The sequence below is a fragment of the Garra rufa genome, chromosome 8 (genome assembly GCF_049309525.1).
Source record: "Garra rufa chromosome 8, GarRuf1.0, whole genome shotgun sequence".
Lineage (NCBI taxonomy): Eukaryota > Metazoa > Chordata > Actinopteri > Cypriniformes > Cyprinidae > Garra > Garra rufa.
In genome coordinates, this window is record NC_133368.1 from 14,210,340 (window position 1) to 14,228,492 (window position 18,153).

General features: G+C 33.6%; 2 protein-coding genes across 2 annotated transcripts; one reads left to right on the plus strand and one right to left on the minus strand.

The window, feature by feature from the left end:
- Nucleotides 1–485: 485 nt before the first annotated feature.
- On the plus strand, nt 486–13,363 carry steap3 (STEAP family member 3, metalloreductase). Its single transcript, XM_073845496.1, has 5 exons — nt 486–722; nt 6,811–7,303; nt 7,393–7,920; nt 8,011–8,175; nt 11,951–13,363. The coding sequence occupies exons 2-5, from the start codon at nt 6,818–6,820 to the stop codon at nt 12,221–12,223; spliced, it is 1,452 nt and encodes a 483-aa protein (XP_073701597.1). The 5' UTR covers nt 486–722; nt 6,811–6,817; the 3' UTR covers nt 12,224–13,363.
- Nucleotides 13,364–13,497: 134 nt separating this feature from the next.
- On the minus strand, nt 13,498–15,128 carry c8h2orf76 (chromosome 8 C2orf76 homolog). The gene is made up of 5 exons (XM_073845497.1): nt 14,757–15,128; nt 14,575–14,625; nt 14,427–14,464; nt 14,122–14,203; nt 13,498–13,978 (listed from the first exon to the last, which is right to left on the minus strand). The coding sequence occupies exons 1-5, from the start codon at nt 14,884–14,886 to the stop codon at nt 13,902–13,904; spliced, it is 378 nt and encodes a 125-aa protein (XP_073701598.1). The 5' UTR covers nt 14,887–15,128; the 3' UTR covers nt 13,498–13,901.
- Nucleotides 15,129–18,153: the final 3,025 nt, after the last annotated feature.

The window sequence follows — 18,153 nt, forward strand, 5'->3', positions numbered from 1 at the left end:
AACTACTACTGTAAATTACATACCACTCAACAAAGCACTGCGCATGAAGCGGACCAGCCGCCAATGCGCACAGTATCCCTATACCGAGAACCAGTGCTGCCAGCACGGACACACACACAGTCATTTTCCGGTGAGAGCTACACGAAGAGCCGGCGGAGCGAGAAACCGCCTCGTCCCGTAACAAACCCACGGTGCTCATGCTCGTCGCGTTCTTATCTGGGTCTTGCAGATGTTTACAAATAGTATCCGGATCAGCTGAGTCCGCAATGTGGGTCTACAAAATATTAGCACCAAAGATGGTCGATGCGCCACACTTCACATAAGAGTCCCATGCTATAATCCAGTGCATGTATTTTCCTGTCATGGATTATGCATTATTCATAATCCCGTAATAAAACCGAACGGTTTATTTTCTAGTGTCAGTTTCGCGTTAGGGGGCGTTAACACAGGAGGTCAAAGCAGCAAGGCGAACCCTACTTGGAGGAATGGAGGGGTCTCAAGACGTCATCTCAGATTGATCACTCGGACCAATCAGCTGTTAACCTGCCGCTAGAATATAGCAACGCTCCCCTATGTTCTATACAGACAGTCCGTGTATGATAAGAAATTACTTTTTCTGCGCGGTCTCATATCTTTAGTGCACAGTAAGGGAAGCGCACCGGTTACAGCCCTGGAACAGCACAGTCCAAGAGTCACCAGAAAAGGTAGCCTATATGAAAGTGGTGAGTACACTTAAATCAGCATATAGAATATAGAATAACGTGTTTTCTGACATGGATAAATATGTTAAAGAATGTAGAAATAAATGTTAAAGTTATTTTAGCATTTGCTCTGAGTAATTGAAAACGTTTTCCCCCCACCCTTTCAGTAGAAACGAAACTTAGTGAAAACTAATTTAAAAGGTGAAAAGAGAACTTTTTAACATGCTCAATAATAATAACTAGGCTATAAAAATAACTGTAAAAACTTTAATAATAATAATCTAAAATGTCGTCCAGTGTTTATATATATATATATATATATATATATATAAATATATTTATATATATATTTAAACCCCAAATTTTATACGCAAATCTGGGTAGAATTTGTGTACTTTTTGTGTAATCTTTGCACTTGTTTAAGGAAACATTAAATAAACATACTAACTAAAACGGGGCTAAATGGTTGAGTTTAAAATTGAGAAAATGGAATTATATACTTGTTTTCCTGTTCTGCTGTCAGAATTAAGACTTGCAAGGCTTAATATAATGTAAATAATGTCTCTTACTGAAATATGTAGTAGAAGACGTTATTTTAAAAAATCCACATCGTTTTTATACATATTTTTGCTATTACGACGTGAAATAGTTGCACTCTGTGAGCTACTAGCGTAGCTACCCATCGGAAAATAAAATACTGATATGATGGCCACAGCTACTGAAAGAGCTTACAGGCGGCAATGGTTATGAAAGTAGGCTTAAACCAAATGCTGTACCATTGTTTTTCCCTCATAAGGAGTCTAAACACCCCAGGATATTGAGAGAAATCTGCGCTGAGAAACTCCTTCAGTGGCTGTGGCGTTATGACAAGCATCGGCATGTTTACATCCTGCCATTTACATCTAGCATTTCTTGTTTCTGTCATTTGTAAGCTTTTTTAGTAGCTGTGGAGTCCTAAAAGCATCAGGTTTAAAGTGGAGTGAACAAAGATGCGGGTCTTTAGGACGTTTTATTTGTCCACAAGCATCTTCCTATTCTTTTGTCCTCTTCTTATCGCTGAGAAAAGAGGTAAAGACTTACATCGCTTCTCTTATTGCCCTTAGACTGAAAATTAAACCAAACGCTGCACAATGTGGCATCGTATCAGTATTTTATTTTCTGAGTTGTGTACCCAGGTAAAAAAAAAGTGCACTAAAATGCACTTTATTTAAGTATACTTAGTACACTTTTCAGTAATGTACTAAAAGTGCTCTATTTTCGCACACTAATTTTGTACTTAATGTACTAAAAGATAGTATTAAGTATATGTTAAGATAAACTTAATACCATCTAAGTGTACTCAACTGTGCTATTTTGAGACACCATGAAATTGAACTAAAATGTGCTTTTAACATACTATATCTGTATTTTAAAAAATATATTTAGTTAAAACTAGAAATACACTTGAACCCTATTTTTAAACATTTATAAATATATTTAAGACTAATTTAAAGTATAATAGTAATATATTAAAAGAATATTCAAAATGTGAAAAAAGTGTGCTAAAATACACTTTAAGTATACTTAGTACACTTTTCAGTAATGTACTAAAAGTGCTCTATTTTCGCACACTAATTTTGTACTTATTGTACTAAAAAATAGTATTAAGTATATGTTAAGATAAACTTAATACCATCTAAGTGTACTCAACTGTGCTATTTTGAGACACCATGAAATTGAACTAAAATGTGCTTTTAACATACTATATCTGTATTTAAAAAATATATTTAGTTACAACTAGAAATACACTTGAACCCTACTTTTAAACATTTATAAATATATTTATGACTAATTTAAAGTATAACAATAATATATTAAAAGAATATACAACGTGTGAAAAAAGCGTGCTAAAATACAATTTAAGTACACTTAGTGCACTTCCCTAATGTACTTAAAGTGCTCTATTTTCGGGCACTGATTTTGTACTTAATATACTAAAAGTTATTCTTAAGTACTCCTTAAGATAAACTTAAGATCATCTAAGTGTACTCAACTGTGCTATTTTGAGACACCATGAAGATGAACTAAAACGTGCTTTTAACATACTATCTCAGCATTTCCAAAAATGTATTTTGTTACCACTTATAATACATTTGAAACATATTTCATAAACCTTTAAATATACTAATTATGCATAAAAAATAAACTTACTGATTATTTAAAATACAATAATAATATATAACAAATGTATACAAGGCGTATTTATAATGTATTGCCCACATGTTTTTTTATTAATAAAAAATACACTTATTAATTATTTAAAATACATGAATAATATATAAAAAAATGTATACAAAGCGTATTTATAATGTATTGGCCACATATATTCATTAATAAAAAATACATTTGTTGATTATTTAAAATACATGAATAATATATGACAAATGTATACAAGGCGTATTTATAATGTATTGCCCACATGTTTTTTATTAATAAAAAATACACTTATTAATTATTTAAAATACATGAATAATATATGACAAATGTATACAAAGCGTATTTATAATGTATTGCCCAAATATTTTTATTAATAAAAAATACACTTGATGATTATTTAAAATACATGAATAATATATGACAAATGTATACAAAGCGTATTTATAATGTATTGCCCAAATATTTTTATTAATAAAAAATACACTTGATGATTATTTAAAATACATGAATAATATATAATAAACGTATACATAGCGTATTTATAATGTATTTTTTATTAATAAAAATATGTGGGCAAGACATTATAATTACGCTTTGAATAAATTTATTATATATAATTGATATATTTTAAGTAATTAATAAGTGTATTATAATGAATAAAAATGTATGGGCAATACATTATAAATACATTGTCACGAAACGTGTAGGAAAGCAAAAAATAACGTCTTCAATAAAAAGTCTTCAATAAATCCTCAGGCAGAGTAACAATAGACAGGAATGGCGGGAGAAGACGTGCACACAACGAAGGAACATAGGTGTAACGCTTGTAGCCGGACAAAGAAACAAGGAAATCAAACAAACTTATAAAGGGGAGATAATTACAACAACAGGTGGAGGGGATCACACTAATGAGCAGGAAGACCAAAAAAGGGCATGGGAGAAACCAAACAGACAGTCCAATGGGGGAAACACTGGGAAAAACCAAGACAAACAGTCCAAGGGCGTGACATACACTTTGTATACATTTATCATATATTATTCATGTATTTTAAATAATTAAGAAGTGTATTTTTTATTATTAAACATATGTGGGCAATACATTATAAATATGCTTTGTATACATTTATTATATATTATTTATGTATTTTAAATAATCAACAAGTGTATTTTTTATTGATAAAAATATTTGGGCAATACATTATAAATACGCTTTGTATACATTTGTCATATATTATTCATGTATTTTAAATAATCAACAAGTGTATTTTTTATTGATAAAAATATCTGGGCAATACATTATAAATACGCTTTGTATACATTTGTTATATATTATTCATGTATTTTAAATAATCAGTAAGTTTATTTTTTATGTATAATTAGTATATTTAAAGGTTTATGAAATATGTTTCAATCCTATTAGAAATGGTAACAAAATACATTTTTTGGAAATGCTGAGATAGTATGTTAAAAGCACATTTTAGTTCATCTTCATGGTGTCTCAAAATAGCACAGTTGAGTACACTTAGATGATCTTAAGTTTATCTTAACATATACTTAAGAATAACTTTTAGTATATAGAGTACAAAATTAGTGGCCGAAAATAGAGCACTTTAAGTACATTAGGGAAGTGCACTAAGTGTACTTAAATTGTATTTTAGCACACTTTTTTCACACTTTGTATATTCTTTTAATATATTATTGCTATACTTTAAATTAGTCATAAATATATTTATAAATGTTCAAAAGTAGGGTTCAAGTGTATTTCTAGTTGTAACTAAATATATTTTTTAAATACAGATATAGTATGTTAAAAGCACATTTTAGTTCAATTTCATGGTGTCTCAAAATAGCACAGTTGAGTACACTTAGATGGTATTAAGTTTATCTTAACATATACTTAATACTATTTTTTAGTACAATAAGTACAAAATTAGTGTGCGAAAATAGAGCACTTTAAGTACATTAGGGAAGTGCACTAAGTGTACTTAAATTGTATTTTAGCACACTTTTTTCACACTTTGTATATTCTTTTAATATATTATTGCTATACTTTAAATTAGTCATAAATATATTTATAAATGTTCAAAAGTAGGGTTCAAGTGTATTTCTAGTTGTAACTAAATATATTTTTTAAATACAGATATGTTAAAAGCACATTTTAGTTCAATTTCATGGTGTCTCAAAATAGCACAGTTGAGTACACTTAGATGGTATTAAGTTTATCTTAACATATACTTAATACTATTTTTTAGTACAATAAGTACAAAATTAGTGTGCGAAAATAGAGCACTTTTAGTACATTACTGAAAAGTGTACTAAGTATACTTAAATAAAGTGTATTTTAGTGCACTTTTTTTTAACCTGGGAGAATTACCACACTCAAAATCAGTTTAAGTGTTAGTGATAATAATGCATTCATATTAAGTGTACTTAAGTACAACTTTTGGGAAAATGTACTTCTACTACAATACATTACTAATAGATTTTTAATAAAATAAATTTAATGTAAACTTAAAATTACCACACTCAAAATCAATTTAAGTGTTAGTGATAATAATGCATTCACATTAAGTGTACTTAAGTACAACTTTTGGGAAAATGTACTTCTACTACAGTACATTACTAATAGATTTTTAATAAAATCAATTTAATGTAAACTTAAAATTACCACACTCAAAATCAATTTAAGTGTTAGTGATAATAATGCATTCACATTAAGTGTACTTAAGTACAACTTTTGAGAAAATGTACTTCTACTACAATACATTACTAATAGATTTTTAATAAAATCAATTTAATGTAAACTTAAAATTACCACACTCAAAATCAATTTAAGTGTTAGTGATAATAATGCATTCACATTAAGTGTACTTAAGTACAACTTTTGGGAAAATGTACTTCTACTACAGTACATTACTAATAGATTTTTAATAAAATCAATTTAATGTAAACTTAAAATTACCACACTCAAAATCAATTTAAGTGTTAGTGATAATAATGCATTCACATTAAGTGTACTTAAGTACAACTTTTGAGAAAATGTACTTCTACTACAATACATTACTAATAGATTTTTAATAAAATCAATTTAATGTAAACTTAAAATTACCACACTCAAAATCAATTTAAGTGTTAGTGATAATAATGCATTCATATTAAGTGTACTTAAGCACAACTTTTGGGAAAATGTACTTCTACTACAATACATTACTAATAGATTTTTTATATATTAACTTATTTTAAACTCAAGATTAGTATGTAAACAGTGTACTAAAAATCAACTAATGTTTAAAGCATTTAAAGCACACTTTTGAAAAACACACTAATAAAACTCTTTTGGATGTTTTTTCTGTAGTGTACTTTATTGTAGTACACTAAAAAAATATTTAAGTATTACTGGTATTTAGTATACTTTTGTCAAGTGTACTAAAGTCCTACTGAAGTATAAACATACTTTTAATTAGTAAATTTATAGTGTATAACCATCAAACTTTTATTTAACACACAAAAAAAACAATGTACTAAAAATGTATTTGCGGGTATTTAAGTGTATTTTAATTGCATTTAAGTATATTTTTTTTTCACCTGGGTATTCAAGTTGTGGTGCAGTAAAAAAAGCAACAGGTAGCAGCAGGAGTGTAGCTATTTCACGTCATCAAAATCCATTCAAATGATTTTGATGTGGTTTAATTTTCATGTGGTGCACAAACGTTCAGAAACTAAACTTTTTTTATTGTTAATTACATACATGTATTTATAAACGCATATAAGTTATTAATAGTTCATCAAACATATCTAATACTTTTATCTCCAAAGGAAATTAAATTTGAGCCTTCAACGGTAACAGGACAGCAGTTTGGAAATACCCAATTATATAACTGTATATCATCTAAACTCACACTCTTCTTCCTAGGTTCATTATGGCAGAAGATATGACAACTCCTTTGCTCTCAGACTCTGAAGACCCAGCTGATGCCCTACCTGTATGTCAAACAAGCTCCACAGTTGCCATACTTGGTTCTGGAGACTTTTCTCGCTCACTGGCTGTGCGGCTGGTAGCATCTGGCGTGCAAGTTGTGGTTGGAAGCCGCTGTGTGAATCGTATTCCATCAGGACTGTTCCCTGATGCAGTGGAGTTAAAGAACCAAGAGGGGGCAGTATCACAAGCAGTGTGTCTGGTGTTCATGGCCTTGTTCCCTGAGCATTACCGCTCGTTGGTGGGGCTACAGTCTGCACTGGCAGGGAAAGTGCTTGTGGATGTAAGTAACGCAGAAGAGATAAGGATCCATAGGCCATCCAATGCGGAACGACTAGCTGAGCTGTTTCCAGACAGTCTAGTGGTCAAAGGTTTCAACACAGTTTCAACCTGGGAGCTGCAGACTGGGGCTCATGATGGAAGCAGACAGGTCAGAGCTGTTGCTGTGTTATCTGTGCTTCTTGAAAATCAGTGCAAGGTTATCTAAATTCTGTGAGCTTCTACCTTTCACTTCTATAGGTCCTGATCTGCGGTAACAGTACAGAGGGGAAAAAGAAAGTTGTCCAGTTGGCACGACAGATGGGGTTCCACCCGGTCGATATGGGTGGCTTGTCTGCTGCTCGAGAAATTGAGGTAGCCCCATTGCGCCTATTCCCATCTTGGAGTGGCCCGGTAGTCGTTACCTTCCTCCTCTTTCTCTTCTTCTATGGCTATGGTTTCCTGCGGGGAATTTTGCTACCATTTCTTGCAGAAGGACGCAATGCTTTCTACCGTCTCGCCCTTGACCTGGTGAACGAGAGTTTGCCAGCAGTAGCTTTGGTGACCCTGGCACTCGTATACTTCCCAGGATTGTTTGCTGCATGGTTGCAGCTCTGGAGGGGCACCAAATACCGGCGTTTCCCATCCTGGTTGGACAACTGGTTACAGCGGAGGAAACAACTGGGCTTGTTGAGCTTCCTTTGTGCAGCGCTGCATGGTGTCTACAGCCTTTGCCAGCCGCTGCGCAGAGTAACACTGCACAGACTTGTCAATGCTGCCTACAGACAGGTGTGCCAAGATGAGAATAAAGATCTTTACATGTTTCGTGTGTCCTCTCAAAATTATAACGTCTGCTGTGTGTTTGTCTGAACATATCAGGTTAAAGCAGGTACAGAGGAGACCTGGGATGAACTAGGTGTTTGGCAATCTGAGCTGTACCTTTCTTGTGGAGTGTTGGGTCTGGGTGTCCTCTCTTTACTGGCCATCACTTCCCTTCCCTCAGTGGGCAACACTCTCAACTGGAGAGAGTTTACATTTGTACAGGTGAGGCCATGCACACCATATCAGTGTTTCCCAATCTTGCTTCTAGAGGTACAGCAACAGTACACAGATTGGATGTCACCCTTATCTGACTCATCCATTCAGGTCTTAGCTAAATCAGGTGTGTTTGTTTAGGAAGAGTTTGATAATTTGTACTATTGGTTAGCCTCCAGGAACAGAGTTGGGAAACATTGCACATTCATATATAACTGCTTTGGATGGAGCTTTGGTGAACCAGTACCTACTCTGTCTAAACCAGGGATGGGCAACTTGCAGAGTTGCAGAGTTTAGCTTCAAACCTAATCAAACACATCTGAACAAGCTAATCAATGTCTTCAAAATCACTAGAAAGCTACAGGCAGGTGTGCTTGATTAGGGTTGGAGCTAAATTCTGCAGGACAGTGACCCTCCAGGAACGAAGTTGCACATCAAGGATAGCTAACCCTGCACCTGCTACCTTCAACCTTATTCCAACACAAATGCCTGTATTTTTTAAGAAACCCTGAACACCAAGTTTAGATTGTTCAGGTGTGTTTTAGGGATCTCAAGACTCTGTCTTAGAGGGCTGGGGCCTGTTTCAATAAGGAGGTTCAACCAACTCTGAGTTTAAACTTGAACTCTGAATTGATTTACCCTGAGATGGGAAACTCTGAGTTTTTGGTTTCAGAACAGCTGAACTAAGTTAGTTCAATCCACTCTGAGTAGGTTTACTCTGAGTTTAGTGCTTGCACCATGACTATGAAAAGCCCTGATCAATGGAGCTCCGAAATTATGATTCACCATGGCAACAGCTCCCGACAAAAAGACCTCTGCATACTTCGAGCCAATGCTTAACTTTAATTCTTAATAATTATTAAGAATATAATAATTTAATTATTAATAATTTGAATATCAAAGGTAAAAACTGGCAGAACAGTAAGTTAATGAACTATTCATTTTCATGGTATCCCACAGGCAAAAAAAATAAGAAGAAGAATGAAACAGCTAAACATGAAGTATAAAAACATAATTCAACCAGGTAAAGCTTTAAGCATAAAGGGTTCATGGGTGTAGGCTACATGACTTCACTAATATTTGACATTAAAATATAATTCTGTGTCTATTTCAATTTGCAGCAGCTTTTTCCACATAGTCTAATGGTCTTTTCACATAATTAAATGTTCTCTAATCCAAACAGTTGCATTTCTTAATTAGAGTAATGAAATGAACATTTGACGCCTACTCAGCCAACAGCAAGAAGGCTCAGATGAAGAGGAGATGGAAGTACTGGAAGAATATTAAAATCCAACATGAAAAAGAATAAAAGTTGCATTTGTGCATTTATGCAAAAAAGATGGCTGTGGTGGTGGTTATATATATATATATATATATTTTTTTTTTTTTTTTTTTTGGCGCTTTGACAGTGTCTGCATTATGAAAATATGTGCAATAAATTAATGCACCTAAAAAATGCTTTTCTTACTTATTATTATTGTCTTGTTGTTTCCAATTTAAAAAAATCTAAAGATTCTTAAATCAAGATGCATTTCAAAGAAAAATGTCTTTCTTTTTTCTGTCAAAAAGGTTTTTGAGGAATTCCAAGATTTTTCTCCATATTTCGATGGGAGCTAACAGGCCAAATTTCTGTTTCAGTGCAGCTTCAAAGGACTCTACATGATCCCAGCCAAGGAATAAGGGTCACTGGAAACTTGTAAAGACCTTTGAAAGCTGTATTGAAACTGAAATTTGAACCTTCAACCCATTGGCTCTCATTGAAGTCCACCATATGGAGAAAAATTCTGGAATGTTTTCCTCAAAAACTTTAATTTCTTTTTGACTTGAAGAAAGAAAGACATGAACATCTTGGATTACATGGGGGTGAGTGAATTAGTAGGCAATATTTTCTCTGGACGTGAAGTTGTCTTAAGTGGAATATATATTTAATTAAACATTTTGATTAAACTGTTCCATGTTCTTCATCATCACAGTATTTTAAATGTAATTGTACTCTATTTCTTTTAAAAAAAAGAGCTTAAATGTAAAATGTAAATTTAATATGGCATTTGTGCAGACTTTGTAGTTTGTCTTTTAAATAAAATGTTTTATTTTTCACCTTCAGCATGCTTTGACACTTTATTGAAGTTTTTTATTGTAATGATTTGTAAAATAACAGTGTTTCTCTGTAGAACATTTAGTGATTTCATTGTAATAATCTGGGTAAAATCTGTCAAATAAGGGTTTTACACGGTAAAAAAAAAAACAAAAACAAAAAAACGGTTAAACGACTGGCAGCTACGGCTGCCAAACAAAAAACATAAAATTAAAGTAATATATCCTAATCGAAACAAGGAAAAAATATGTAATATATGTTTTTTTTTATTTCTGTTAAACCTATGAAAATCTCTGTAAAATTATTGTTTTTGCAATTTATTTCAATAATTTTATTTTTTTAAAAGGTGTTTATTTAATCTTTATAAGTGATTTTTTTTTTTTTTTGCATATTATCTGCCAATTGGGTAAGAAAAATAATCTTGTTTCCATTTGCATTAAGATTGTTTTTCTTGTTTTAAGTAAAATGCACTAAATTTACATTCCAAAACACTCACTAAGAAAAGCATTTTTGAAGCATAAATGAATGAAAGATGTATTTATCATCACTTACACTTTAAAAAGGGGGAGGAGACCGAAAGAAACTCTGGGTTTACAGAATAAAACCTGCTCCTGACCAGGTTTGATTCACAGAGTAAGTTACCAAGGTAACTGACTCTGAGTATAAGTTACCTCTCTTTCAGAAACAGGCTTGACTTACCCTGCTTTCTCAGGTTTAATAAACCTCCCATTCTGAAACGGAAAACCCAGAGTTTCTCTTATTTCAGGGTTGACATACTCAGAGTTTTCACTTAACCTCCTTTCTGAAATGGGCCCCTGGTGTCCTGCAGAGTTAGCTCCAACTTGCCTCAACACATTTGCCTGGAAGTTTCTAGCATGCCTAGTAAGACCTTGATTAGCAGGTTCAGGTGCATGTACGCTTGTAGGCTTCCTTATGTCGTTTACCCTCAAATGACTTACAGGATTTCTTACTGTTCTGATTCTCGCAAGTCTGCATTCAATGCATTCTCGAACACATCCGGGTAATTTCATGCATCTGTGGTACTTGTGTTCTTGACTATTTGAATAGAACTTCGGCAGTTGATGATGATGTAGAGCAGGGGTGCTCAACCCTATTCCTGGAGATCTACCTTTCGGCAGAGTTCAGCTCCAACCCTGATCAAACACATCTGAACCAACTAATTAGGATCTGAAGGAGCATTTGAAAATTACAGACAGGTGTTTGATCAGGGTTGGAACTAAACTCTGCAGGAAGGTAGATCTCCAGGAACAGGGTTGGGTAACCCTGATGTAGAATGAGACCACAAGGATGCAAGCTCACATTAGAATGCTTATTAAGAAATGGCCTGGGTCTCTAGGAACAGGGTTGAACAAACCCTGTACCAGACAATTCCAAACAGTGGTGTTCTTACAGGCTTAGTTTATTGAATTTTCCAATGTGCCTTGATCTGTCACACTACATGTTTGTGTTAGTCATACCTTGCTAGTTTCGGTGCAATAACTGATTGATAGTTGATTTTAAGGGCTAGGAGGAAACATGTAAATGTTGCTCTGATATTGACCAGACATTGTGGCATGATTTGAAATGTACATCATTTTGGCAATGTCTTTGGTTAGCATGCAAATGAACCCATTCAATACAAAAACATTCACAGCTTTCAATAAAGCTCTCTCTCTTTTCCTCCTTTAGTCAAGTTTGGGCTACATTGCTCTGACTCTGTCCATCATGCACACGCTCTTCTTTGGCTGGGATTTTGCCTTCCACATTGAAGCCTATCCATTCTACATGCCGCCAAGCTACTTATTGGCTGTAGTTCTACCCTGCATCATTCTGGTGTGCCGCTGCTTTCTTCTTCTACCGTGCATCTTCACCAGATTGACACGAATCCGCCATGGATGGGAAAGTAAACGCAACTGCCCAGTCTTACAGCCCCACCATGTGGTGGCTAATGGAATACCATAGAAATCTAGAATACAAGAACATCTACGTTTAAAACCTTGGTGTAATTAAGGACTTATATAAAAATGAACTGTTAAGCAGATATAGAGTTGGCAGTGAAGTGGTCAACACTTTAAAGATGCAGGTCAAGTGGAACGCAAGTAAACAACACATTACAGCCAAGACGCGTTTAGGCCAAAGACTAAATACAAAGTGAAAAAGGTTTCTAAAGTATTTTTGAGGATGGTCAATTTCTGACTAGTTGAAGTCAGCCTTATCTAAAATGGGAACAATAATAATTTGATTATACTGTCATACTGGCAAATTTGTTTAATTTTCTTCAGGCTAAAAGTCAAAAAGAGCTTTGCTCACATGTACACAGTACCTCATGACCTTCAGCTCTCTATTTCTGTTAACTAGAATGTAAAAGCCATAATCATCACACTTATGCATAGACTCAAAACTCAAATCTGTATCACACAGCTTTAGCTTAGTAAAAAGACTGAAAGACTTGTCATTTGTAATCATGTGTTTTAGCCTTCAATAACTCCTGACTCAACTTTTCCGACTCTCTATGCACTAAAAGGATTTGACATGTGCCTTATATTATATCAGTAACTCAGATGATTGTCCTCAGGGCTAGTTACTGTGTAAACTCAATTTGCAAACTCCATCTGTAACAGGAAGGCCAGCATTATACTGAGTACCAATAAATTGCATCACATTTATGTGTGCAAACTGTTATAAATTAAGCCTGTGTGAAATTATTATTATTTTTATTTGTAATTATGTAAAAAGTTTTAAAGTAACATTTGGATATCTGGTTATTTACACAGATAGACAATGCAAATTCAAAATGGTCCAATCATACAATATGCATTGACTGTCTATTTTGCTCTGAGAAAATGTACTAAATGTTAATACATTTTTTGTTTCACTTCTTTTCCTTGGTCTGGCTGACTGGCTGTCATTATTGTGGATGTTGTACACTCTTAAAAATAAAGGTGCTTCACAATGCCATAGAAGAACCCTTTTTGTCTAAATGGTTCCATAAAGAACCTTTAACATCTGAAGAACCTTTCTGTTTCATAAATGGTTCTTTGTGGCGAAAGAAGATTTTTCAGATTTATAAAAGTTAAGAAAGAGATGGTTCTTTAAACAACCTTTGACTAAATGGTTCTTTGTGGAACCAAACATGGTTTTTCTATGGCATAGCTGTGAAGAAACTCTTAAAGAATGTACAGGAAATGAGTTTTGAATTGAACTTTCAATGCGTAATGATTTTGGAATTGTAAAAGCATGATTCATATCTTCAACTTTATTTAACAAAACGGCAACCAACTTCCAAAGAGTCATTTAAATAAAACTAGATATTTGGTATCTGATTTGCTGTAAATCAAATAAAATATTAAACAACTGGCACTCAAAATGCACATTTTGACACTGAAATTTTCAGTACTCCTACCCAAGAAAATAATTATTCTGTAACATAAAAAACATCTCCCCTCAAAATATGCCAAACATGTCAGAAACTACTGAAGGTATTTGAATGATAAGGCTAAAATATAAAAAGTATAGCTTTAAATGAAATTAAAATAGATGTTTCAGGCCCACTTGAACAGATCACTTGCTTGTAACATCTGAAAAGAAGTGCCTCTGGTAAATAAATACTCCAAGACCTCGTGTTGCACCTTGATCGCCATCACCATTCTGTCTGTGGATTGGCCTTGAACTTTTCATAGTCTGTCATTTTGAAGAAGGCGAGTTCTGTCTCATTGGCTGTGAAGAGAAAGAAAAGATGTTGAAATAAAGATTTAAACAGGTAGATGCTAAGTTTTGCATTTTATTTTTTATGTAAGAAAAATAAAATACAAATGTATTCTACACTGTATCATGAAGCCCTAAATATTGTTTTTACATACCAACACCAGACGCTTGTAACCTGCAGCCATCACGAAGAATCAACTTGTCATCATCCTCTAAACTCATTACAAGCTCATTCGTCTGAAATCACGAAAAACAGATATTATCAATTCTAATAGTTCATATTTACTTGCTTTGTTAATACAACTATTTATTATGTTCCTAACCTTGCAAGTAGACATTTCTAAACTTTTAATTAAATCTGAATGATCATGTAAGGATAACAGCAGCATTTTTAAACAAATGTAATCATGTCAATATTACATAATTTATGCCACAAGCTGTTGATATGATTTAAAATTACCTTTGCTCCATGTGCCTGGTGTATGATTTTCATTGTGTCTGCAACAACACGGCATGTTAATGTAATACCAGTTAATTTTATTTTTGAAAATAGAAAGATTGTTTTTATTAAGAAGAAGAATAAGACTGAGTAGTAAGTGTAGACTTACCATAATCAAACTTCTTAAAGGGCGGAGGCAATCCAGCTCTTGTTGAAACGTCTTAAAAGAGAGAAACTCTTTAGTTTAATTCGTATTAGTCATAGTTTGATATCAAGCACTAATCTTATTTACTTTTAACAAATAAAAATGTGAACTCTGGCTACAGTCCGTTTGTTGTCATCGTGTCTTACCTTGCTTAACAAACGTAATAAACTCATCCACCGTCTGATCTAAATTAACATCCTTGTAAACCACTGGTTTAAAGTTGCGATGCTCAAAAGATCGAACCAGACGCACTGTCAAAACCGCAGGATCACACATCTTGAGCACGATCACATTACAAACTACACCAACTAAACATTTCAAGTCCAGGCAGGATTATAGCGTAAAAACGTAAGCCTAGATAAAGTAAGCCTAAGTCAAATTAAGGATAGCAGAGCAGACAAGACTACTTCACTATTTTAGCGTGTTTTCTGTAATTATAATACTTATTTCGAAGCGTTTACTTCCAGCATGTTCTGAGATATGCAATTCCAGACCAAAATAGCCGCTACGTCGATCAGGTAACAGGCAAAAGCAATAGAGCTGCAGAACAATCGATAAATATTCAGCATGTGACTCGTTCAATGCGGAAACAAAGTGGTAAAGAAGAATAACTGCCTCCACAGTCCAAAACCAACCGTTATGTTTATAATTTCCCTGCTAGTTGCTGGTCTTAGCTGGTTTAAGCTGGAAGTAGCTGGTTTTAACTGGTCTCCCAGGCTGGTCAGGGGTGGTTTCAGCTAGTGGTTTCCCAGCCTGACCAGTCTGGGAAAGTGGCCAAAACCCCTCTAAAACCAGCCTGCTGACCAGCTAAAACCAGCCGGGTTGACCAGCTAAAACCAGCCAACCAGCCTAGGCTGGTTTTAGCTGTTTTTTATCAGTAAGGCTATGGCTTGTTTTATGTCTTCTGACGATTTTACGCACTAAGTGTTATATATATATATATATATATATATATATATATATATATATATATATATATATATATTATATATATACATTTATGCATCTCAAAATTTGAATGCAAATGGAATATCTATTATAATTTGGACACTATCCAATTGGGCTAAATAAAAATCAGAATGAAATAAAATGTCGAATTCATTATCTTGAGAAAATATGCCTTAGCTCCTTGTTTTTGCATGAGATTCTAAGTCTGGAAGGCTGAGTTTATAAATAAGACTTTTCAGTGGACTGATAAGGTTGCATAGCAAATCAGATTGAAGCATCAGTGAGCATTTGAATCTTCTGTAATAGTTGCATATGAGTCCCTCAGTTGTCCTCAGTATGAAAAGATGGATCTCAAAATTATACCGTCACTGTTGGAAAGTGAAAAATGCTAAAAAAAACAAAACTAAAAAAAACAAATGACACCTCTTATTTTGGTAAATTAATTAACATTTTGCAGATTGAGCGAGGTGTATATAAACTTTTGACTTCAACTGTATTTTAGTAATATTTGTTGTTTTGTTTTAACAATACATTACATACATTAATAATAGGCCAGCTTATCAAAAAGTCTAAAAAAATCTAAAAGAATCAGTTGTTTGTCAAAATTCCTAAATCATTCCTAAATAAAAATCATCTAAGAATGAAATTTAAAAAATCATGATCTTGAGAAAATATGGCTTTGCTCCTAGTTTTTGCATGAGATTCTGAGTCTGGAAGACTGAGCTTAGAAGACATTTCAGTGGACTGATACAAAGTTGCGTAGCAAATCAGATCGGATCTAACTATTTCAACTATTTCAAGGCCTTGCATTGTACACTTTGGTGGAATGATACAAATTGTTAGTATGTAGTAAACTATGTTAACTATGCAAAAAAATACTGATTATAACTGTTTATTTGTGTGTAAACATAATGGCTGCATCCGAAAACTGGAAAATGCTGCCATCGGACGACACATTTAAAGACTTCAAGTTCGAATCCAATGTTAGCTTCACTGTTAGCTTCACTTCCTACCTCCTGAAATACCTTCATCTAGTTGATGTTTGAAGGCAACATATCCTTCGTTGCCTTTGATATCCCAAAATCCTGTGCGTTCCATTCTGTGATGTTTGAGCAAAAAATAAAGATGGCATCTGAAAGTTGCATTTGGTGGTCAGTTTGTATGTAAATGTATGTTTCTGACCAACCTTTCACACGTTTGATGTTATTTCTAGCGAGAAATCAATGTTATAGTAATTAAATATTCACTTAGTTATAACCAAAGCTCATTCTGTTTTGTTGTAGATCATTAAACCGTTATGCCATTGCTGGATGAGGTAGCGAGGCAACAAGCCAGCTGCCATGTTTTCGGATTTAGCCATTAAGTATACATCAAGTGCGGTGTATATGGGACAGGGCCAGCTTGCATAAAACAGTCAGTTAGGATATCAGGCTGCTGGCTATCAGGCTTAGTAAAGTAGTTTGTCTATATAGATCAATGTACTGTTGTTAATTACCAACAAAGCTTTATATATGACTCAGTATTTGCACTCCAAACATGTCTAAAAATTGAAGACCAAAACATCCCTGCTGAAAAAAACAATAGAAACTCTTACAGAAAATACCATTACAAACATTACAAACCATCAACTATTAACCATTAAAACCATAAAAAATGGTTTCCTGTATGTTTTACCAGAAGAGACCCACAGGGACCATTACAGTTCTACCCTGCTGAAAAAAACAGCCTGGTTTAAGCTGGAAGTAGCTGGTTTTAGCTGGTCTCCCAGCCTGGCCAGGCTGTTTAAAAACAATACAATTCCCAATATAAACATTAAAACCATTACGAATTCTTTCCATTTTTTTCCCGCCGGGATTAGGTTCAGCAAACCTATATAATGTATGTAAAGTTGAAGTTAAAAGTTTGAATCCACCTTGCAGAATCTGCAAAATGTTAATTATTTACCAAAATAAGAGGGATCATACAAAATGCATGCTATTTTTTTATTAAGTACCGACCTGAATAAGATATTTCACATAAAAGATGTTTAGTGATAGTTGTTAATGAGTTCCTTGTTTGTCCTGAACAGTTAAACTGTGTTTTTCAGAGAAATCCTTCAGGTCCCACAAATGCTTTGGTTTTTCAGCATTTTTGTGTATTTGTTCAACAATGACTGTATGATTCTAAGATCCATCTTTTCACACCGAGGACAACTGAGGAACTCATATGCAGCTACAAAAGGCTCCATAAGAAAAGTCCAGGGGTGTAAACTTTTGAATGGAATTAGGATGTGTACATTTTTCTTATGTTGCCTAAATATATATTTTTTTCATTTAGTACTGCCTTTCAGAAGCAACAGAAGATACTTACATGTTCCCCAGAAGACAAAATAAGCTAAATTTACCCTGCTCTTCAAATTCAAAAAGTGTTCACCCTCTTAATGCATAGTTTTTCCTTCGGAAGCATCAGTGAGCATTTGAACCTTCGGTTATAGTTGTCCTCAAATGGATCTCAAAATTATACAGTCACTGTTAGAAAGAGTTTAAATACACCAAAAATGCTGAAAAACCAATTGACACTCATTTTGGTAAAATAATTATCATTTTACAGATTGTG

Bases quoted from the DNA above. Each gene is read 5' to 3' on its own strand.
- c8h2orf76 (XM_073845497.1), bottom strand. From the start codon at position 14,886: ATGTGTGATCCTGCGGTTTTGACAGTGCGTCTGGTTCGATCTTTTGAG. The intron at 14,465-14,574 runs GTAAGTCTACAC...GTGTTGTTGCAG, and splicing joins CTTTAAGAAGTTTGATTATG to ACACAATGAAAATCATACAC. The intron at 13,979-14,121 runs GTATGTAAAAAC...TTCTCTTCACAG, and splicing joins GTTACAAGCGTCTGGTGTTG to CCAATGAGACAGAACTCGCC.
- steap3 (XM_073845496.1), top strand. From the start codon at position 6,818: ATGGCAGAAGATATGACAACTCCTTTGCTCTCAGACTCTGAAGACCCA. The intron at 7,304-7,392 runs GTCAGAGCTGTT...TCACTTCTATAG, and splicing joins CTCATGATGGAAGCAGACAG to GTCCTGATCTGCGGTAACAG. The intron at 8,176-11,950 runs GTGAGGCCATGC...TTCCTCCTTTAG, and splicing joins GAGAGTTTACATTTGTACAG to TCAAGTTTGGGCTACATTGC.